General features: G+C 34.3%; 1 protein-coding gene across 2 annotated transcripts in view; it reads right to left on the reverse strand.

The window, feature by feature from the left end:
- Nucleotides 1-3,508: 3,508 nt before the first annotated feature.
- STS (steroid sulfatase) overlaps nucleotides 3,509-25,499 on the reverse strand; it is a 183,622-nt gene continuing 161,631 nt past the window's right edge. For both annotated transcript variants that reach the window (XM_051984565.1, XM_051984566.1), the window contains one exon: nucleotides 3,509-9,129. In XM_051984565.1, the coding sequence (XP_051840525.1) occupies nucleotides 8,750-9,129 (380 nt within the window). In that variant the 3' untranslated portion in view covers nucleotides 3,509-8,749. The remainder of the gene's footprint in view (nucleotides 9,130-25,499) is intronic.

Raw genomic sequence — 25,499 nt, forward strand, 5'->3', positions numbered from 1 at the left:
GTCCACGACTTTGTGGAAGTGGTCCTGAGGTTATTTTTTTGAGCCGCTTCGCATCTATCAAAAAAGTCGGCTTTCAGGAGAGAAACTGTCCTCTAGATAGGGCTGCCTGAACCACTCTTGTCCACTCCCCGGGTAATAAATACCCTCCTTGTCTGATTGCTTCAAGAGCAGACAAGGTAAAAGGGGCATTAGGGCCATAAGCTTTCACTGCTGAATGTAAATCTTTTATGCTTTTGAACTTTGTGCTTTTAAATTTACCACCTTCCCCTACGTCAATTTCTGCTTCACTATCCTGATGCTACCTTCTATTACTCCTTCTTCTCCCCCTGAGGTTTCCACCTTCCCTTCATCCCCACCTTCCTCCTCTGTCTCTTTTGGTGCCACTAAAGTTTTCTGGCTTCTTAACACAGGGAAAGCAAGCTGTGCAGGGGCGGGGTTTTTAATTTTTGTGAGTGGGGGGGAGGGGTTCTCTTATTTTTCAAGGGTCTCACCGCTTTGGGTAATTGTTCCTGATACCCTGACACAGGGAGGGAGAGAGTTCTTTGTAAAAATTGTTGTAATGCCGAGAGTTCGTTCGTTATTTGTAGATATTGAGTTTGTAAGTCTAGAACTTCTCGAAGGTTTTTTACTTTTTCAGTTAAGTCTTGCTTAGCTGTGGTGAGGTCAATGACCGGGGCGACAGGGGGGTTAAGTATCGGGGCGGTAAGAAAGGGCAAGCTGTGAGGAGATGGAATATACCCTGCGGCCTCGCTTTCTAATTCAGCAACGTCTGAGGCGCTAAGGGCATCCTGAGTTTCACTTTCATTTTTCACAGGGAGTTTAGGTTCGGCGGCGGGGAAGACGGGGTATGTGAGATTGCTTTCTACGGGGGGAGTCCATTCTTTGGGAAGTGGGGGGTAGATAGACTTGTCGGGAGGGATCTCAATGATCCCTGACGGAGGTCGTGAAGACGGCTTCCCTGTTTTTTGGAGAGACTGGATGGATGCCGCACGGGACAAAGGGCGGAGACAGGACTCTGCAGAAATGAGTAACTGTCGTGTACCCCCATCAAGGGAGGCACATTCTACAATGTCATTGATCAGATTCCAATAGGAAAGAACATGAATGGGTACGGATTCAGGCCCTTCAGTTTTCAACTTGTTATTAAGATCCCGTCCCACCTTTTGCCACTTAGCAGGGTGGATTTCAGGGCCGTTGACAATAAACCAGGGACAGACATCATCAATGAAAAGGAAAAACCGAACAAGATCCTTTTTCTTAATTTTTACTCCTCTTTCTCTAAGGCTACTCTTAAGGTCCTTAATAAAGGCCTGTTCTTTAAGTAAGTTAGTCCCCATGAATGCGGCAGATGATTACTCACTTTTCAGCTGCAGGCTCTCCGTGGAGCGGGCTCTCCGTGGAGTGGTCTCGTAGCGGGTCCGGACGAATGGGCTTCTTCCTAATCTGATGTCCAGCAGATGTCCAGCCTCGGGGCCCCACATTTGGGCACCAAATGACCCATCCAGCAGGTCATCAAAGTGTGGGTCTCGAGGTGGACATTGCCTGTAAGGCTAATGCCTGTAAAGGAATGGGGTTAGAAATGAGGAGGGAGACGAGTTGAGGTGGAGCAAGGTCTCAGTTTATTGAATGAAGAGGGTCTTAGTTATATATGATTTCTGGGTGGGGGTTGCAATGTAAAGAGAAGAATGTCACACCACATGTGTGGCTGACATCCTGGGGCATAATTGTTATCTAGTTCCTGGGCTGATAAGGCCAATTTCCTGGGACACACATTATCTTATCTCAGGAATTAGGATGTGTTGTTTGTTAGCTAACCGTATCAGAGTCTATGCACAGGTAGTCATGTTCTTCTTGGCTTCTTTGTTTCCTGGGGTGCCCGTAGGCACCAAGGTATAGGAGAGTCTTTTATACCCGGTTTCTAGCAATTTGGAACTCAAAAATGTAAATTAAATGGAGTTTAAATATTGTTTTGCATGTAATTTGAAAAAAATAAAATATTAAAATTTTAAAAAGAAACAAAACATTATATCTTTTTGTCCACACTCTATCCAAAAATTGAAAACAACAGTTTTCTTATGATTTGTTGTTGTTGTTCAGTCATTTTCAGTCATGTCCAAAAGTCTTTGTGACTCCGTTTGGGGTTTTCTTGGCAAAATACTGGAGTGGTTTGACATTTCCCTCACCAGCTCATTTTACAAATGAGAAAGCCGAGGTAAACAAGGTTTTAGTAATTTGTCCAGGATCACATAGCTAGCAGATGTCTGGCATTAGATTCGAATGCAAGACAATGGATCTTTCTGACTCCAGCTCCAGCAAACTGTGACATCTAGGAGCACTCTTCTTAGGGCATAGGTAGTAGCAAGAGAGAGAAATGTGGAAGAAATTATCTGAGGCAAAAGGATTTAAATGAGAAAGGTGTGTCTACTTTCCCCTGCTAATTCCACCAAAAATTTTCTTCCCAACATCATTTATTTTGTTGAGTAACTTAGAAGTCTAGAAAAGCAGAGACCAGACTCAGAATCAAGAAGATCACCCACACATAATAGCTATGTGACCTCAGTCAAATCACCTAACCTCTTATTACCTGAGATAATCAATAACTGAGACTAGAAGGTGTGGAACAAGCATTGGTAGGGAGAATTTACTTGACAGAAGATACCAATGAAATCACAAATCCTGGAAACAAAAATTTATATTCATCAGGATAATAAAATTTGCTTCCTGCCAAAAAAAAGGATGAAGGCTGTATTTATTTTTAGGGTTTAAATTCTAGTTCTGCCAATAAGAATACCAAGCCAAACAATTTATACCAGGTACTTTCCTATCTCCTCCTTCCACGCATGTCTCAGTTCCTTGAAATTTGACTCTCTATTTCACCATCGGACAGAAACTGCTCTCTTCAGTATTATAGGAGAATCCTGAATTGTCAGATCCAATTGTCAAATCAGGCTATTTGACAAGCCTGAATATTTTCCTCTTAGTTTTTGTTACATTGCTTTCTGGGCAACAAAACTAGGATTATATATTATATATTATTTTATAATGGAATGACTAGATTCAGAGGTGCTGGGTTCAAATCCCACCTTGGTTAAGACATTTATTCTCTCTGGGCTGTAAAATGAGGCGCTTGGGGTAAATAACTTTCAATTTCCCTTCTAGATCAACATCTTTGATCTTAAGAATACCATGAAACAAACACAAAAAAGATTTATATGAAACTAGTTCTTACTGTCATAGACATCACTGTGAGATTGAAAAATGGCAAGGGAAATGAAATAGTTTAGGATCTTTGGGATCTAATTAGTTTTACAACCGGTTTGAGGGAATGTTATGTGAGTGTCCCATTATGTTCATATTTAAAAGCTGATAAATAGCCACATGACAGTTTTGTTGTTGTTTGTTTGTTTTTACAGGAATACATTGGGGCTTCCAGCCAGCCAGCATCATAATTAGGAAAGTTGCTACTTTGTTGAAATCTTTACCCAAGAAAATATTCGACACAGTTCAATACTGATAAATTAAAATCACTTTATTCAAAATCCATTAAACAAAGACATGTTACTAAATAATGATCACTAGAGGTAGCTCTATCAACACAAAAGTGGTCAGTTGGAAGAAGGCAAATATGATGATAGGTTAGGGTGTGCAGTCACCTTGGTGTATAACCAACACACAATCCCATTACTCACTTCCTGACTCCTGGGCTCTTTTCTTGAAATTCATCCTCCTTTGAGTTAGATAGGGTCATGAGATAATACTTATAAGAGCCAGAAGGAACCTTAGAGACCATCTAGTCAAACCCACTAATTTTACAGATGAGAAAACTGAGGCCTAAGGGCACAAGGTCACATAGGTAGTAAGTGGAAGAACAAGGACTGTAATAACATTCTTTAGATTCCAAGTCCTATATTTTCATTCTAGATGGTCTGGGAACCTTTCTTCTTTTGGTCTTCTCTAGCTAAAATCCTTCTCTTTTAAAATCTATCCTAGAAATTAGGCTGTCCAAAATAAAGGCAAGCCATTTTATCTCTCAAGTCTGTTTTTTTCATCTGTAAAATGAGAGAGGAGACCATCTAAGATCTCTCCCAGAGCTGTTATCCTATGATCCTAAATCTGTTTCTCATCATATATATTCTGTAACTTACATTATAGTGGCTATTAATTAACCTGTTCTCACCACTATCTGTCACTCTTCATCTTTTTAGACCGTATTCTAAGGTTGAATTATTGTTTTTCCTGGTCCTAATGGTGTTCTCTTGTATAAAGAAGATGATCTGGCCTCTCTCTAATTTGGAATTTTATTTATAAACTTGCAGGTGGATTCTGGGTCTCAGTTTGAAGCCAATATGGTGGTGGGGATGGGGGAGGGGAGGGAAGTAATGTGTTTTTTTTGTCCTGCTTCTCAAACTCTGAAAACTTTTCTGCTCTGAACTATGACAGTCTGAAATAACTCTATCAAGTTGTATTATTTTCAAAGGTAAAGGAAATATATCATTTACATCTCTATCTGCATTAAATAATATAATCCAAGTAGAAAAATTTTAATTTGATAGTTGCTTTTGAAGAAAATATTATTCAGATATGGATCATATATCATATACCTTCCCTGGACACTTTCTGTGTATATGACCTTTAGGGAAATTTGGAAAGCTGTGTTTCCTTAATTTAACTCTTATTATCCTCATGGGCACATGAAATCATCAATCTTCCTTTCCCTAAAACCTTACTGATCTGGTAAAAATGAGAGCTATCTAAATGTGAATGAATGTAGTTTAGGTTTTAACATCTTGACAAGTATAAGTTTTTAGAAAGCTTAGTCAATTTTGTTTTAAATCTCCAAATTCATTCAACAAGAAGCTACATTAATATAAAGAAGATACAGAGGGCTTACTTTGTAACCAAATAATCATGCTACACAGCACTGCAAAAGTTAACTATTTCTCTAAGGAATTTTTCTTGATCTTGCTTTGACATAATAAACATCCACATTTTTTTTTTCTGTCTCATCATGCAAACAGAATGTTGGCACATAGTTTCAAAATTATCACAATTATGGTTATTATTCACAAACTTGACTTTTAAATAACCTAAAATGTAATTAATAGTAATTGTTAATTATTTCAAAGCAAACACTTTCAAATTCTTTTACCTAAGATTTTTAGAGCTGATGACATTTTATAGGTTAAACAATAATGTATAATATAAGCAAATTTTTATATATAAAATCAGCAACAATAGCTTTCTTAGGTTTAGTTCTATAACATATGTTCCCATGTCATATAATATTTTCTAAAAATTTGAATTATATTAGGATCAAAGTTATAGCAAGGAATTTTTGTTGTTAGTATCAAGGAATTTAAAACTGGAAGGGACCTTAGAGATAACCTAGTACAATATACTCATTTTAAGGAGGAGGAAAATTTGAAGTTAATTGACTTGTCCAAGGACATACAAGCAATTTGTAAGAGTCATGATTTATACTCAGGTTATAGGATCATAAACTTAGAGCTGGAAGAGAGCCACAGAGTCTAACCCCATTTTACAGATGAGGAAACTGAGGCTGAGAGAAGTTTACTTGTCCATAGTCACACAGCCAGTATGTGTCCAAGACAGGATTTGAACTCAAGTCTTCCTTACTCTAACTCCAATATTAATCCTAGCTGCCTCCAGGTCCCTGACTCCAAGTCCAATATTCTTTCCACTATTTAAGTAAGCTTTTGAATACTTGTATCAGTTGCCAATCTGATACATAAATAACATGCTAATACATTCTCTAATACAATAAGCACATTCTCTAATACAATAAGCAGAGTTTTAACTAGTTTCTGTAATAATAAGAAAGCGATGGTTTTTTAAAATAGTGGTTAATTTAAAACTTCCAAAATCTCTCAGAGAGAAAATTGGAAAGCAGTTTGGCAGAACTTAGGTATACACCAGAATCTTATACCATACAGCTCAATAAATTCCAAATGGATACAAGACTAAATATAAAACATCACAGCATTAAAAAAAAAATTAGAGAAAAATGGAAGGAGATAACTTTCACAATTATAAATACAAGAAGAATAACAAACACAGGCTAGAGGTAATCATAAAAGACAAAATGGACAATTTTAAATACCTAGAACTAAAAAGATTTTCCACAAACAAATCAATGCAGCCAGAATAAGAGAAACTGTCAAGTAGGGGGGAAGAATTTTGCATCAAGTATCACTAAGAAATAGTCTGATAGTCCAAACATATAGGGATTCAACATAGATATATAACACCATGAATCATTCCCCAATAAATAAGTAGTCAAAGGATATGAACAGTTTTTAAATAAACAATTATAAATTGTTAATGGCCATATAAAGGCAAGTTCCAAATCATTAATAAGAGAAATGAGAATTAAAACAGCTTTATTTTAATTTGCAAAAGTGGCAAAAAAAAAAAAACTGAAAATAATTAATGCCTATGGCAAAACAGTCATCTTGATACTCTGTTGATGGAGCCATGAATTGATTGAATTGTCCAGGACTGTAAATTAGAATTATTCAAGAAAAGTAATCAATCTGTTCATACCTTTTGACTCAGTGATGCTAATCCTGGGGATATACCCCAAGAAGATCAAAGACAGAAATAAAGGCCCAGTATATACAAAAATATTCATAGTAGTACATTTTGTGGTGGTACAAAACTGAAAGTGGTTTCCAAGGAAAATGGCTAAACAAATTGTGTGATATGGGTACAACAAAATATTATTGTACCAAGATGAATATGAAAAACTCTTGAGAAACATGGGAAGGTTTATATGAACTGATTCAGAGTAAAGTAAGCAGAACTAAAAGGACTTTATACAGAATGATACAATAATGTAAGTGAAAAAAAAAATCACTAAAAGGAAACTGAAAGCTGAGTAACTTAAAAAATAATAATGGTCCAGAAGAGATAATGAAACCTATTTCCCTGCTCATGGCAGAGAGGCAGAGAACTATGAGGACAGGATTTCATTGCATCCACTCCCAGATGTTATCATTTTTTGCTTAACCATTTTTCTATGTTACAAGGGAGTCTTCAGTTGGAATGGTAGATGAGGGGACTGGAACAAGTATTTAAACAAAGGGCACAAATTACACATTTAAAAAATCTTGAAAGAGAAAATATCAATTATTATTGCAGGACTGGACAGTAAAATTGAATTAGAAAGATACAGAATTAAAAAAAAAAAACTTGCTCTAATGGGTTACAGAAATTTCTTAGAAAGACTATATAGGGAATTGACAGTTAAATAAGCCAATATACAAAAGTCACTTCCTTTGGCCTTGTTTCAAAGATTCCCCTTGTCCCCCAAAGGAATGTTTAATTCTTTCTTTCTATGGAAAAAATTGTTTTCCCTAAAGGGTAGCAGAATAAGAGAAGTGGAAAATGTCTTTCAAATTCCACCGAATATTTCACTTACTATCAGAGTGGAAATAAGAAGTACAATCTTTCCCAGATCAAGATGAATTAGTCAAGATTGAGGATCTATTTTGTGTGACTATGACTTGGGGGATAGGAAAGCAAGGCCAAGATGTTCTCTTAGTCCTGGCTCTCAAAAGAGATTAGAAGCAAAAGGCCTTGCCCAGGGCCATTCTGGTCACTGGGGACCAAAGTAATTGCTTCCATCACTAACACATTAATAGAAGACAAACAGAAAGTTTAATAGTGGTACAAATTTAACTATCTCACTGCAAGATTACAAAATAATTCAACAAGCTTCCATAAAGTAAAATACTGAATCATATTGGAAGTCTGTATATTGAGTGAGTACCTTCCCCCAACACTCCCTTCTTTTTTTTAACCTTTCAATTTTTCATTGCAATAGGAATTATATTAGAATATCACTATGAACCTCAGAGTAGAATTCTGTATAAGGTGGGTTAGTCGGGGGAATAAGCTAATGAAGTACCAAATAAATCTTATTAAAGGTGGCCTTATCTATAAGTCAGTTCTATGGCATGGCTCTCCTGTGAAACATAGAGCAAACTAATGAATTTGTACTTCCTAGCAACTTTCTACTGTACACATTTGCATCTGTTAACTTTCTGGAGTACTGAAGTTGGCTTTAAAATCACTTGTACCTTACACTTAGCATGTTCAATAAACACTTATGAATAACAATTTTCATTCATGATGTGAAAAGTTACATTATTTACCATTGGTACAAGTGGTATTCTTTATACAAGTTGTAAGTGTTATTTAAAAAAAAAAAATGTTTTATGAGCAATTTCTTTCTTGATTCACATTTTCTTCCTTAATGCAAAAATCTGTCAGTCATGGGTGTCACTGCGAGGTCTTCTGTCCAACTCCAAGTCAAGGAATAGATAGATGACTTAAAAAGTTCAAAAACAAAAGAAGATTCTCTTTGGAGCTTTTGTAGAGCCCAATTATCTGCACAAATCATACATAGATTTATTCAGATTCCTTCTTTATCCCCACATTTCTCAATCCAGTCTACCAACCAACTCAGCCATCTTGGTCCTACAAGTTAAGTCCATTGTTCATCCTTCTCAACAGAGCAAACCCTAAAGTTTTCTTTGTATTAGTATGCATCCTATAATTAGTCCTTCAGGTCACAGAAAGTACACCATGCCAAGTGTATCCAGGGGAGTACAATGATTGTGTTGGCCACGCCTTGTTAACTACAATTGGGATAATTAACAGAATTCCAAGTTTTGAATTTTCAAATAAAGATTATTCATCCAGGAAAGAGTTTTTATTTGTCTTATTACAGTCTGACACCTTTACCCCTACCTTTTGTTTCCCGATCACAATGACAGGAAAGATAAGAAGAGGAACAACACAACTGAAGCCAGGGTTTCCAAAGAAGGTTCCCCCAGGATAACTGATTGGGAACCACACTGAGTGTCTTCGTATGGTTGTCTGCTGCTTCTTGCATGACTCTTAGAATTTCATGAAAATGATTTTCGGTTTTTGAAGTTAATGGATGTCTCTCCTTTGGGTCTTTGGAGATATCAAAGAGTAGGGGTGGATTATGACGAGTGACATAATGCCCATTGCAAAAGCATACATGGGTTGGAAAACAGCCATTAGAATCATCTGGTTTGAACTTTGGTGTAAAGAAAAAAGCTTTCCAAATAGATGTGCCTGCAAAAAAAAAAAAAAAAAAAAAAGATAAAAACAGATGGTATAATCTTTAAAAAATGAAAAGTAGACATAATCAAATTACAGTGAGTAATTATCATTGCTACCATATGCCATATATTTCTTATGGACTCCCAATAAATAAGACAAAAAATATTTGGCCATGAAATTACTATAATCTCATATTTTCACATAGCCACCAAGGTAAAGATCTGTGAATTTGTTGGCATGAACACTCCTTTCATTGATTTAGAGAATTCATCATGTCTCTCCAACCAAGAAAATGATCTTGAAAAGTTTCTGGAGTTAAACAATTCAACAATGAATAGACAACTGAGTGACAAGTATTTCTGCATTTAGCTAGATTGGTTTTCAGATAACAGAAATGATATATATGACCAACCTAATTTTTTTTATTTTTTCAATGTAATAAAACTTGCCAGGGCTTGCTTTCTACTGAGATAGCTTTTAAGAACTGAGTGTAGATCTGCAATCAACTTTATTGGAAAAGCTTATATAAAATTGCATACAATTGTGTAACACACAAAAAAAAAAGCTTCTATTTCTGGTGTCATTTCAAAACTATTATTTTTCTGAGTTGTAGCAAGAAGCATTTAACAAGCACAACTTTGAACAAATTAAATGTTCAGTAAGGAAAAGAACTGTTTTTTTTTTTTTTTTTTTTTTTTTTAACTGAGGCAAAATGGCATCTAATAGAACTATTTCTAGGAGCCCTGAAATTTCTTCTTCTTCTTTTTTGTGAGGCAATTAAGGTTAAGTGACTTGCCTAGAGTCACACAGCTAGTAAGTATTAAGTATATGAGGCCACATTTGAAATCAAGTCCTCCTGACTTCAGGGCTAGAGCTTTATCTACTGTGCCATCTAGCTGCTCTTGAACACTGACATTCTTAATGTTCACAGAAAAGAGATTTGTCAATATCATAACAGATTATGGGACATCATTTTTTTCCAGTTTCATCTTTATATATCTATGGACTGGCATTCTTTGAGGAACTGAATGTTATCAAAGGAAATGTTTCATTGAGTGTTAGAAAGACATGAAAATCCAGTTACCCTATATAACTTAGGAGTCATTCCAAATCCTTCACTCCCCTTACCTCCTTTATATCTAACCAGTTGCCAGATTATATAAATTTTATCCCACAACATCTCTCATATTGCTCCTGTCCATTTACATGATCATCACTCTACCACAGTCTCTCACTTCTTCCATGAACTACAAAAGTAACAGACTTCTAAATGTCTCTGTAATAATGGTGCCTCCACTCTTTAATCCATGGTTCTCAAACTTTTGTTTTCAGTATCTTTATCTCATTAAAAATTATTGAGGATCTCTCCAAAGTGTTTTTGTTTATCTGGATTATATTTATAGATATTTGCCACACTGGAAATAAAAACTATTTTTGAATTTGTAGACCCTCTAAAAGGGTTTCAGAGATCCCCAGGATTCTCTAGACCAGTGGTTCTCAAAGTGTGTTGCAGTGAATCCTGGAGAGTCTCTGAAATCCTTTCAGAGGGTCTACAAATTCAAAATTAATTTTTTTTCTATTTATGATAAATATCTATTATGTAACCCATATAAACAAAAACTCTTTGGACATATTCTCAATAGTTGTTAATACTGTAAAATACTGAGAAAAAGAGTTTGAGAACCACTGCTCCAGACCATAGTTTGAGAACCACTGCTTTAATCTATCTTCCACATAGCTGTGAAATGGATATGACCACATCACTCCCAGCTCAAACAACTTCAGGGCAAGCTCCCTTTTGTTCTATAATAAAATAAAAACTCCTTTGTGCATAATTTTAAATACTTATATAGCTCTAAATTAACTTTTTAAACTGAGTTCACATCATCCTGCCTTTCCCTGCCAGTCACCAATAAACCAATGTTCCATTCCAATTGGACTTTCAGCTGTTTACTATTCATGACATTTTATGCAAAGACTGTTCCTTATTCCTGAAACAATCTTCCTCTTTAGCTTCAATTTTGGAATTCCCAGCTTTTTTTCAAAGTAAATCTCAAGGACTGGCTCCCACAAAATGTTTCTCATCTTCTCCACAGCTCAAGTCAATGCCTTCTTGCCACCACTACCCCCAACTAGCTTACTTTGCATACATTTTGTGTTTGAGGATCAGAAAGGAAAATCTGGATTTGTTATACTGATACATCCCAGCTGTATGACCCTGAGCAAGTCTCATTAGCTCAAGCAATTCTCTAAAAATAAATTGCAGAGAAATAGAGAAAATTTCTCCTTGGGAATTTCTTACATCAATGAAGGTCATAGGTCTGATATCCCCACACACAATTATATTTATTTATTTGTGTGTATGTTGTTTCACTATCTTCTCTACCCTGATCTTTCTCTTTCCACAGAATGTAAACTCCTTGAAAGATGATTTTTTCTTTGTCTTTACTTCCTTAACACCTAGTATGGTGGCTGGCTCTGGGAAATGCTTATTGAACTATATCACTTGAACTAGCTACTGGCTAGGAAAAGATGTGGCACAAACAGGGATGTGGGATAGAGAAGGAATTATTGGTAGCATATTTAGTGTGAGAAAAGGCAAAGGTATTGGAAAAGACAAGACATGTTTCAAAAATAATAAGTAGGCCTGTTTGGCTGAAGCACAGAAAGGGATTTCTAGATGAATGGCTAATGAGGTAGACTGAGCTTGATCTCTGACAATTTTAAATCCCAGCTTGAGTTTGGACTTTATTTCATTTGCAGGTTGTTTGGAAAATGAATGCACAGGTAGGTATATATGTGTGTTTCTGTACAAGTGCACATGTGTATATAAAATTTCTTTTGACAGTTTATTGTAACCCTCAGTACAAGTTTAGCAAACATGAATAAATAGAAGCCTAGATCTAAAACTGAAATGAACCAATTTAGTCGAACTCTCTAATTATCCCAAGAAGATACATGACTTGTTCAAAGTCACATAGGGAATAAAAGTATCAGGTACAGAATATGAACCAAGCTTCTCTTCCTTCAGAGCCAGTGGACCCTAGTGAACAGGAAGTGAGTGCTCCATCACTTTATCCATACTGAGCACATTCAACTTCTAAAGATTAGGTCAGGCTGGAACACAAATGCTTTAGACTACAAACAGAATTTGGGGACACAGAAACTAAGAATCCATAACACAGTCTTAAAAGTAAGTCAGTAACCTTAAGATTCTTTATATCCTCCTCCTTCATTCTTCACTACAGATGACATATTAGCTTCAGGAGCTTATTCAGTGACAAGCTGACAGTCAGGAGATTTTTCTAGTTAACTTATACTGTTCTTACAATAATCATGGACAGCTGGGTGAAGGTTGTTACAGAATGAGAAAGGGGAAAATAGCCTCTAATAGTTCCTTAGACATTACAAAACGGGAGGATGTTTTAAACTTGACACTTCTTCAAGTTACAGTGTGTGCAAAATTCTGAGGGAGTGCTGGCTCCCAGAATAAAGTGCCATTATTAAAGGCCTATGTCTTTCATTTTCTTTTAAAATTCTCACTCATTTATCGAATATAGGATTCAATTTTTCCATTTTTATGTCAGTTGGAACATCAATTTAAGGGTCTATCAAAATACTTAATTATCTTTCTGGAGAATTTCAATGTCAGTGATTATGTTTAGTTTTATGTATGTAGATTTATATGCAGCTTTTTATTGTACAATAGAAAAATATTCACTGAGAATTATTTAGCAACATTAAAGATTTTTATTTTCTCCTAAGAATTAAGAACTATTAAAAAATGTAAAGGTGGAAAGTCTGACTATATTTTATAGTACTTATTTAAGGAATATAGGCTTAATTAAACATTAAAAATGAAGTAGCAACATTTAATCACGGACATGGTCATACATGTGCTCAACTTCCTTTATTTAACTACATTCTTTTTTCTTTAGCAATCATAAATTTTAAATGGAAAATCAATGTCAACCATGGATATTATTTGACAGAAAGGAAATAAACATCCAGTCATTTAATGTACTTTTACTGGAGTTTTTTTTTTTTTTTTAACACATTTATTGTTTGTCATAAGTATTTAATTTTGTTTATATTTGGGAAATAAATTTAGTTTTTTTCTGTTTACCAAAGAAATATTTATGGAAAACCCAGAAATTAATTTATATTCTTTTGATTACTGAAATAATTTAAAATAGAGATCGATCATATTATTCTAAAATTAAAAAATAAACAGTTGTGTGTATGGATATTTTATAATTATTAGTGGGCCATGATGAATGAAACCATTATTTCCAGCAGTGACTAAGGGAGGAGGAGGCAGTGAGAATAAAAGCAACAACTGAAGCTCAAACTGTGTCAGCCAATTCATAATACATATTTATCATCTCTTGATAAATGAATCGTACTCTTAGTATGATTTTTTAAGGATGGTGAGCATGTTGTGAAAGACAGAAATTTCTTTTTCCATTGAGGTATATCTACATGTGCCTCTTCATTAGCACCTGAGAGCAGACAACAGCTGAGTCTTTGTATCTTCTCATATGAACTAGCATAATTCCTTTGGTTCTGTCATTGTAGTAGGTCACATTTCCATAAATTTTTTATAGAGTTAACATAATCCTATGAAGTAAGTAGTGAGAGTAGTACTTCCATTTTAACAATACAGAAATTGGGGAGTTTAAGTGATTTGCTCAGTCATACAATTAATGACACAGGTGGGACGATAACAAATTAAACAATTCCAAGTTCACTGACTCTATTTTAAGTATTTAACAGGTGTTGACTTATGAGGACTTATAATAAATTTAGCTTATGGAACCATTACTATGGAAACTCTCTAACAATATTAATAAAAATATAATCTATTATTCAGTAAATTCAGTAGGGAATTGTCCGGATAAGTAGGGATAAGGGTTTTGTCTAGTATCACACAACTACTGTATATCACAGTCAAGATTTGATTTTCTGATTCTGAATGTAGCACTCTATCTACTAAACTATGTTGCCTTTGGAAATATTGAATTAAAGTGTTGAAGTTAAATTCATAATTTCATCCATAAGCATATTCTACACATGTCTGTTATGCATCCTTGAAAATGAAAACAAGAAAGCTTTTGCAAACATTATTGTATATCAAATAAATCTTCACAGGCCAACAAATGACTGAAAGGAGACAAGAGTTCAAGATCTCATTGTGCCTGTTGTTTGTTAACTATAAAAAAGCAACCTAATTTTTTAAAAATAAACTACTATTATTAAGATTTTTGTCTAATAAAGTATTTCCATGGATACATCTAAATTGCACAATGTTCTTTGAAAGATGTAACAGAGTTAAGTTTATATATTGACCCTCTAAAGCTTAATATCAAACCAGGTACAAAATTGGAAGGTTTGTGTTTGTGTCTTCTACCATCATGGGAGATGTTTAGAACAGATGAAAGAGAATTTGATTGATAATGAGGTCTTCTAGATGTTCTCATATGTATGTGGCATAATGTTAACTATATCAGGCACCAGCACATTATAAAGATTTCTGTATGATATCCATTGGAAAGAAATAAGGACTGAATTGTGTTTTCAGTAGCATGAGGAAGTCCCGGATAAGAAAATGCCTTTTAATAATTCCAATCAGGGAGCAGCTATATGGTATAGGAGATACTGGCCCTGAAGTCAGAAGGCCCTCAGTTCAAATCTGGCCTTAATATTTCCTAGCTATGTGATACTGGGCAAGTCACCCCAATTGCCTTTGACCCCCCCAAAAAAAATACTAGTCAGCACTTTCTCTGAAACTTATAGCTTTTAATAGTTGCCTACTTTAGTGAGGGATTAAATTACTTGCCCAGTTTCAGATAACATCATGTGACAGAGATAAAAATTGAGTCTTTATGGATGTGAGGCTGGCTCTATTGACAATACCACAGTGCTTTACTGAAGTCACCTTAAGATAAATAGTCTGAGGACTAGAAGGGAACTTTGAAATTATCAAACCCTTCATTTTACAAATGAAGAAACTGTTTTACAATTGGGTTATAATTCTATGACTTGCCAAAAGTATCCAATAATAGAGATTTGAACTTATGCCTCCTAATCCAGGGATCATGCCATATTGACAACTCCAGCAGCTAAGGCAAGTGTTGTAGTCAAAAAGGAAGGAAGGAAGAAAGGAAAGAAGGAAGGAAAGAAGGAAGATAGATATAATAAATAGGACAGTAAGATACTATTTGTAGCCAATAGTTCTAAGGACTACATTATCCTCTGTTCTGCCAAAACTGCTAACTGGTATAACAGTTTATGTAAATGGTTCAAACTGATTCTTTCACTTTGGTTTCAAAGAAGAGATAATCTGGGAAGAATCATCCCCTCCTATTTTGAAATAAGAAAGAAAAGCTGTCTCCATCCAAACTGCGCCATTCACTGAAATATCTGTTAGTTATACAAAAAAAGTAAATAAAAGGAAGGTGCGCCTAGGACTCTAACCTGGTTTTTAATCTGGTCAACTGTATTATCAAATAAGTTTTATCTTTTGAAAGTAAAAAGAACCAGATGAGATCTCTTTGAAGCCATGTGAAATAACCCTTATGAGTCTTGTTACTTAGGTGACTTCATATACATCTGTGTTTTGCTGCATGTATGTGCATGCCTTTTCTTCTAGCTCTGAATACTATGGTTCCTAGGAAAATTTTAAATATTATGGTGTGCCATAAGTTGTATGAGAGTTTAGTCACAGAATAATGAAAAGAGGATGGACAATTTTGGTTGTTGGTAGCAACAACTATGTTTCCTGATGCCACTGGGCCCTTTTCCATTTTTAAAAAATCTGTTAGGGTCAAAGACTACAGAATTCTGGCAGTCAGAAGTCATAGGACATCATATAAATATGGTGAATGATTTTTGTCTAAGTTAAAATGCTAATTACTTCCTTAGTATATTTATGACTTCACACTCATTAAAATAAATGCCAAAATGTCTCACACATTTCTGTAGGGCCATCAAAAATAGCAAAGACAAATGTAGAGTGAGATAATTTAAGTAAAGTTCATTGGTCTTTAGTTTCTTTTCAGTGTCTAATTTGATGGACTTCTGTACTCCATATCTGGGATGATTCAGTTGTGATTTTTAAAATGTTTTATAGATATCAGGTAAATTGAAGGAAAAATCTTTTAAAAATAACTTGGAGAGATGGCTAAGGAAAGACTATACATCCAGTCCTCAACAATAAACAAAAAGGTTTTATTTAAACAGAAATCTGAGATTGCAGATTAGAAATAACCTAAATGAATCCTCTCAACATTTCCCTCTAAATACCTCTAAAATAACGTCTCAACTCATATTTTGGAATGACTAAATCAACAAAAACTGAGAATAAGACATTTTTCCAGCTTAAGAAAATTTAGAAGATTGACATGAGGGGTTTTGACACTGGGGCATAAACCTTTCTGGAACTCACAAAAGCAGCAGTAGCAGCAATTCAGTCCTTTGCCAAGACATGATAAGGAAGTCAGACAACTGATGAGACAGATATTACAGAAGACCCTTTGTTGGCATTGGGTATGGTTGACATTGATTCACGTCTCTTTTGCCCATACACAATTCTGGGTCTCAGTTCCAGGGCAAAGAGAAGCACTGAGAAGTTGGTCACACACACACACACACACACACACACACACACACACACACACACTCAAAGTGCCTTGTCACATTTCCAAGGCAAAGAGAATGGTAGCACTTATGGCTGCAGGGGAAGAAGGGCCTTTCCTGGATAAAAACCAAACTTGTAATATAATATTCTGGAATACAAAAGATCCAGGATTACAATCAAGAATAATAGACTCAGCAAAGCTAAGCATAATTATTGAGGGGGGATGGATATTTAATGAAATAGAGCAATGCTTTCAAGCATTCCTGTAACTGAAATTCAAACATAAGATTCAAGAGAAGCATAAAAAGATAAATATGAATGAGTAATCAAAGATTTCAATAAAGTTCAATTGTTTACATTCCTGTATAGGAAGATGATATAAGCATCTCCTAAGAACTTTATCATTATTAAGATATCTAAAATGAATTAACATAAAGAGGGCATGGAGGTGAGTTGATTATGTTGAAATGATCTCCAAAAAGGAAAGGAGGTCAAGGAAATGGAGAAAGAAGAGGAAGAGAAGATGGAGGAGAAAGATAGGAGAAGTAGGAAAAGGAAGAGGAGGAGGAAAAAGAAGAAGAGGAGAGAAGAACTAGAAGAACAAGAACAACAAGAAGAACAAGAACAAGAAAAACAAGAACAACAAGAAGAACAAGAACAAGAACTAGAGATAAGTAAGTAGCATGTATTGAGAGAAGAGGGAAGGAAGAGATAGAATGGGAAAAATTTCTCACACAAAAGAGGTATGCAAGAAAGAACTTTTACAATGTAAAGGGAAATGAGGGGGATAGCAGTAAAAGCTTGAACCTCACTTTCATTGGAATTGGTTCAAAGATGGACAAATGTATATGTACACACTCAGAGGATATAGGAACATAACTTATTTAATAGGGAAATAAAAGGGAAAGAGATAAGAGAAGATGATTCATGGTAAAAGAAAGATTATATTTAGTGGTAAAAAGGAAAACAGAAATTTTGAAGAGGGACAGGATAAAAAGAGAGAGAAGGAAATGAGATGCAAGAAAATACAATAGATAATTATAACTGGAATAAGTTCACCTATAAAACAAAAGCAGATAGGAGAATTAGAAATCAAATTTTAACTTTATGTTGTTTACAAGAAGTTTGCTTGAAACAGAAAGACACAAAATTAAAATAAAGGGCTAGAGCAGTATCTAATATGCTTTAGATGAACTAAAAAACAGTGGGGGGAAGCAATCATGATCTCAGAGAAAGCAAAAGAAAAATAGAAATAATTAAAAGGGATAATCAGAAAAACAACATTGTTAAAAGTTACCACAGACAATGAAGTAATAGCTAAATTTCTCTGATAAAGATCTCTTTCTCAAATAAATTTAGTATATCACTGAGTCAAATTTATAAAAATAAGAGCCATTACTCAACTGGTCAAATGGTCAAAAGATATGCCTAGCAATTTTCAGGAGAAGAAATAATAGCTACAATATGAAAAAATTCTCTCTATCACTATTGATTGGAGAAAGGCAAATTAAAGCAACTCTTAGGTCCTGCCTCATATGAGGTTGTTGCCCTTCATTCGTTTTTTTTTTTTTTCCCTGAGGCAATTAAGGTTAAGTGGTGACTTGCCCAGGATCACAAAGCTAGAAAGCATAAAGTGTCTGAGATCAGATTTGAACTCAGGTCCTCCTGACTTCAGGGCTATCCACTATGCTACCTAGCTCTTCCCTTTTCCTTCATTCTTGAAGAAGACCAAAATCACATCACTAACCTGAAATCAAGTTTCAGTGTGTCTGACTGGAGCTGATCAGATCAATATGAGTTCAAAATATTTTTTTACCATAAGCATAAATAATCCATATCAACATTTGGGGTGAATTCTTTATATATGTGCACATTTCTTTTGAAGTATGCTAAAATTCTGCTTTGTTCATAGAGATACAGCATCTTTTTGATAAATATTGGCCAAAATGAGGGAAAAATAGGCACATTACTGAACTACTGGTATAACGTGCTGGTCCAAACATTGCAGAACAATTTGGAACTAGGTCCAAAGAGCTATAAAAATGTGGATACCCATTTGACTAAGCGATACTATTGCTAGTCTGTGTCCCATAAAAATCAAAGGAAAAAGAAAAGTACCTATATGTACAAAAATGTTTATAACAACTCTTTTGTAGTGAGAAATAATTGGAAATCAAGGGTATACTCATCAATTTGGGAATGCCTGAATAAGTTGTAATATTTTAAATATTTATTTTATATTGTAAATATATGTAAATATTGTAATATTGTAAATATTTATTTAGCTGTGATAGAATACTGAACTGTTGTGAGAAATGACAAGGGGGGTGGTTTCAGAAAAACTTGCAAGACCTGTATGAACTCATGCAAAGTAAAGGGAAAAGAAATGGGAGATCATCATACACAGTAACCATCATGCTGCAATGATGATCAATTATGAAAGACTTGCCTACTCTGATCAATACAATGATCAATAATAATTCCAAAGGGCTAATGATAAAAAATACTTTCTATCTCCAGAGGAAGAATGGATAAATTCCAAATGCAAACTGAAGTATAATTTTCTCACTTTTAAATTTTGTTTTGTTTTTAAAAACATGGATAAAATATAATTTTTTTAAAAATATTTTCACATGCTTAATTGATATCATTGCTTGCCTTCTCAGTTGGTATGGATGTGAGTTAGAGGAAAAAGAATTTAGAACACAAAATTTACAAAGAAAAAATGTTTAAAATAATTATTTTTCAAACATATTTTTAAACAGAAAATACTGTGAGATTAGTTTGTTTCCTTGAAAGGAGAGGTAGGGTCTTTGTTCTTTACCATATTTAATTTCTAATTTTAAAAAATCCATTTTTCTACTTAGGAGAAACTTCCTCTTACCCTTTGTAGGAGTCAACATACTCTCAACTCCTTATAAATACAATATTTTTTTGCAGAGTAAGGTCAGTCACAGTTTTATTTTTCCCTCCTTCCATCCACTCTATAAGATAGGATAGTGAGTCCTGAATTTTACATTCAATCTTGCTAGTATAGTTATCAACAATGATAAAACTCAAAGAAGCCTGCAAATAATAAACCAGAAGGTGTTATTCTTGTCTAGACCTCTTCATTTTCCAACTATAGCATCAAAAATTATAGTAAATTCTAAGAAGTAACCTTTGCCAAAAATGTTTTGAGATACTGATAGTAACATATACACATATATGTATGTATGTATATATAGCAGTATCATAAATATAGAGATAAGTGTTCACAGATAATCTAATAAGAGAGGAATACTGGAGCACTTTTTGTCCATGTTTATTACAGTTTCAATTTAGTTTGCTTCATTTCTGGTTTTATAATGGAGTTACAAATCCACATTACAAAAATATGTTGCATCATAGATTCATAGCTTTAGCGCCTATATATTACTTAAGAGATTAACTTAAGATATTCAGCCTCAAAATTTTGTAGACTAGGTATCTGAAGCCTAAAGTGGTTAAGTGACTTTCCTATGGTCATGCAATGAAGTAGAAATCATTTTAATACTCATTTTGGTTTATGATGGGGACTGTAAATATCTAGGATCCCTTTTTAAATACACATTGCTTTATGAGTCATATTTGAAGAGAAAAATCAGAACAAAAAAGAAAAACCATGGGAGAGATAAAAAAAAAAAATAAGTGAATATAGCATGTGTTGATTTAGATTCAGTCTTCTTAGATCTTTTTCTGAAGGCAAATGGCATTTTCTGTCCAAAGTCTTTGGGGATTGCTTTGGATCACTGAAACATTGAGAAGAACCAATCCTTTCATAGTTGATCATTACACATTTCGTGTATACACATTATATACAATGTATTCCTGGTTCTGCTTGTTTCACTCAGCATCAGTTCATGTAAATCTTTCTAAGCCTTTCTATAATCAGCTTGTTCATCATTTTTTATAGAACAATAATATTCCATTTCCTTCATGTACCACAACTTGTTCAGCCATTACCCAATTGATGGGCATCCATTCCTTTTCCAATTCTTTGTTACCACAAAAAGAATTGCTACAAACATTTTTGCACATGTGGGTCCTTTTCTCTCCTTTATGATTTCCTTGGGATACAGACCCAGTAATGGCATTATTGGGTCAAAGGGTATTCACAGTTTTATAGCCTTTTGGGCATAATTTTAGATTACTCCCCAGAATGGTTGGATCATTTATTTCATAACTCCACCAACAATACCAGTTTACCCATATCCCTTCCAATATTTATCATTCTTTTTTTCCTATCTTAGCCAATCTGAGAAGTGTAAGATAGCATCACAGAGTTGTTTTAATTTGTATTTCTCTAATGAGTAGTGCTTTAGAGCAATTTTTTCATATAATGACTTTGATTTCATCATCTGAAAATTGTCTGTTCATATCCTTTGACCATTTATAGAATCCCCTTTTCTAAGTTCTTCAGACTTGATTTTTTTTCCTCCTCACTCATATTTGCTTCGGAAATTATTAACTTTGATCAATACAAGCTATAAACACTTATATTGTGGTGTAGTGTATAGAAGAAAATAGAACATAGACAAAGAATGTCTGGATAAGGTCCCAGTTTTGCTATTTATTAGCTATGTTAACTAGGGCTGTTGACACAGTAGATAGAACACTAGGCTTGAAATCAAGAAGTTTCTTCTTCCTGGATTCAAATTTGGTCTCAGGCACTTAATACAAATTGAAATCATTTCAAAATTTTAGCCTTTATTTTAATTCTCAGATTTTGAATTTTCTCGATAAATATTAGATTGGCAGTCATTCCAAGATATTTTTATGGACTTTGGAGGATATGCTTTGGTGTGGGGAAACATAAAAAGGCTTTGCATGTGGGAAGGGCTCAATAAATATCTGGGCATCAAGCAAATTTTATAATTCACTCAGCAGCATTTACAGTCACATTTCCAATATCTAACTATTTAGGTAGTTCTCAGAGTTTTGTCATATTTTTCCATTGTTAAGCTAAAATTAAACAAGATGACAGTGGCATTAAAATTATGGGGCACAGACAAATTACTTTCCAAATATAATTTTGAAATTCTTGAACTAATGAAATGCCAAAGAAAAATGTTTATTATGCCTTCATACTAAGATAATTTATAAAAGTTCCTGCATTAAGAATCAGAATAAACATGATTCCAGTTCACTCTAGAAAGAACACAGATATGTCAATCAGTCCCTTTGTTACTGTTCTTCATTTAAAATTATTCTACCACATTATGATGCTTACTGGAGCCAAGCCATAGTTGTATATCATTGGCAGCTTTGTTCATAGGTTGCCCTATTATTATATCCTATCACCTTTTATTTATTTAGTCAGGGAGCTGAACTAGAAGCAAAGATGAAAGGCAGAGGTGAGAAAACTTTTCTAGACAGTAAACTCTAGGTCTATAGAAGTATCCCCTACTGAAAGAAACCTAACATGTATTTTATGGTGAATTTCTTTTTAAGTAAGGATTGTTTGTTGTTGTTATTGTTGAGGCAAGTGGGGTTATGTAACTTGTCTAGGGTCACACAACCAGGAAGTATGAAGTATCTGAGGTCAGATTTGAATTCAGGTCTTCCTGACTTCAGGGCTGATACTCTATCCACTATACCAACTAGCCCCTTAAGTAAGGATTTTCTGATCAAAATGTCAGGCTTTAAAGTGTTAATGTAAGCTTAATATCTTATGTGGTATAGAAACTGGATTTGTTATAAATATATTTTAAATAATTTGTAGCTTTTTTGAGTATGTGCATATCAATTGATTTAGATTACTTGTGAGCACAATAGGTAAGAAGAAAGGAAGGAAGGAAGAAAAGAAGGATGGATGGAAGGAAGGAAGGAAGGAAGGAAGGAAGTAGGGAAGGAAGGAGAGAAGAAAGGAAAGATAATAAATAAATTTCAAAAAACAAAATTAATAAAATTTGGATGAGTAGATACATAGGTTAGTGTGATATCATTATTAGAATAGGATAATAGAGGTTATGGTTTCCATGACTGGAAAATTTAGAGAGCAAAAATAAAACCAAAATAAAGTGTTTCCTCACTTACCAGCTCTGACTTTTTGTGAGTAGAGTGTTTTTATCTTGGTATTGTTTTTTCCTCACTTAACAATCTCAAAAGAAGTTTTTCATTCCAACTCACAGTGCTGCCAATGGCCCAGGTGCAGAAATAGCTAGTTATGGCTTTACTCTAGTTGGTGTGTGTGTGTGTGTGTGTGTGTGTGTGTGCGCACGCACATGTACACATGTTTACTGTCAAGGGAACCCTGAATTTATCTTGCTGAGTTGCTGTATTTTCTAGACATATTGAAGTTAGAGTATTCAAGAGGTTTTGGACATGTTATTTGCACCTCCAAGCTGGACTCTCTGCGTGTCCTTGGAAGTCAAGACAGGTGCCAGTCAATTTTCAGCAAACTGAGAAGCTGCTTGTGCAGCTGGAACCCTTGTAAATAAGCAGACGATCCTATTTCTTTGGTCTAACACTTCACAAGGGAAAAGAACATTGTTTTTCCCAGCACCTTTCTCCTCTCATTTGGGAAGGGAATTAGACCTTTTCTTTTCCCCCATGACTTCTCCTTATACTTCTCCCATAACTTAAATAATTAAGGCTTTTCCTGTATCACTGTATCACTATATCCCTTATATCTGTTTTGACGTTCTACATGCATATTAATTTCTCTTGTAATAAATCCAGTTGCAAGGCATGTCTCATGGATTTGTGATTTTATTTTGGTTAATCATACACATATATCTTTGCATATTTACTATTAGAAACAAAAGAAATCAACCCTTGATCCTCACAACAATCCTGGGAGATAGGTACTATTATTATAATACACATTTTTTAGATAAGAAAATTGAGGAAGAAAGAAGGTAAGGAATTTGCCTCGAAACATATAACTAGTAACCATCCAAGGCTGGATTTGAATTTAGTTCTTCCTGACTCTAAGGCCACCACTTTAAACATTGTACAATCTAGCTGCTTCTAATACTATTACACTATAATATGCTCTATAATTAAGATAAATTTCAGTGATATAAAACATTATAAAAAAAGATAAATATTTAATAATATTTTAGATTTTCACAGTATCTTATAATTTAGATAATATTCTTCACCTCCACATTTTACAAATTAGGAAATTGAGGTCAAGGGTTACTAAGTGATCTTCCTAAAGTTACAACTGATTATTTGAAAAGTGAACGTTAAAACTCAATTTTCCTGAGTCCTGATCTAGTATCTTTTCTGTAGACTAATTTGAAAAGGGTGACAGGAGTTAAAGATTGGGAAGTGATTTAGAAAATCAACAGAACTTAAAAATAAGTTTTTGTAAGGCACTTTTGACTTCAGATAGTAGAATCAATAAAGAACCAGTAAAAGGAAGAAGTTTTCATTTGAGTCATCTGAGAAGAGCCTTCACTAAAGAGAAAATAACAAAATTTGAAAGAAGATAGAAGGGACAAGAGATTTAACAGTGCAGTGGTCAGAGTTGATTTCTTTTATGTCCAATATTAAATTGCAACTTGAACGATATATCAGAAAACAGAGAAAAAATAAAAGTAATTTAGACTCTGTTCAGGAAAGCAGGTGAAATGGATGACCCATTTGAAGCAAGAAATCTCATTTATATGTCTCAGCAAATGTCCTTCTGTCAAGATGGTTGGGAAGTCCTGATAAAAATGTTCATTTGCAAAAAACGTACAATAATCTTTCAGTGAAAAAAATTTCAAATAGAATTATACATAGAACTTGTTAAAATGGATTTTTATAGGTATAACAAAGAAAAGTTAGATATTGGAAAGAGCATAGCTTACTGTTCAAAATTTTTTTGTATTCCAAAAAGAAATTTCACTGGTGAAAAAGTGTAGTGTTTTTATAGTATCATTTAAAATTAAATATTGTACCAAGTATATTAATGTTACTACATAAACACAAATAAGAGCAAGAAAGCATGGCCTAATGGTAGAATCACCATTATTGCAATCATTTTGAAATTTGTAATAAAGGATGATATGAAGGGTCAGAATATGAAATAGCACATCATTTGTAGAAGAATATAATTGTGCCATAACTTTCAGGATATGAAATGATTATAACAACAGAATTGAAGCTTGTTGGATAGGACAGAAATTACTAGTGTTTTGTTTTATTTGTTGTTGTTGTGGGGGAGACAATCCACTACATTAAAGAGATTGTTTTACATTCCCCTTGCCATGGAAAAGTCTTGGGAGAGGTGAAATGTGAGTAAATGTGAGCATGAGTTCTGATGCATTGTACTTGAGTTTTTAAGAGTGGATGGAGAGGATGTTGGAGGTGGGAAAAGCTGTGGGGTTTTTAGAACTTGTATAACTGGGATTTGGATAATCAGTAACAGGATTGTTCCTGCCCAAAGCTTCTAGGAGAACAGCATGAGACCAAAATGAAAATAGGGTGAGAGTTCAGCCACTACTGAATTTTCCATTTAAGAAAACTGATATCAGATAATGAGTTTTTTCCCTCAATCCTCCTTCCTCTAAAATTTATTTATTTTTAGTTTATTTAAAATCAAAGGCTAAAATAAAATGAAATAATATTTAAAGCAATTTCTGATTTGTGTTTCATTAGTGGGGAAAGGGATACTAAAGAATGACAGAGACAGACAGAGACAAAGAATCAGAGGGACAGAGACAGAGAGGGTAACTGGAGTGCTTTACAAAAGGATAGAATGAGATAGAGAAAATAGACTATCAAAAGT

This window comes from Antechinus flavipes, chromosome 3, assembly GCF_016432865.1.
Source record: "Antechinus flavipes isolate AdamAnt ecotype Samford, QLD, Australia chromosome 3, AdamAnt_v2, whole genome shotgun sequence".
Taxonomy (NCBI): Eukaryota; Metazoa; Chordata; class Mammalia; order Dasyuromorphia; family Dasyuridae; genus Antechinus; species Antechinus flavipes.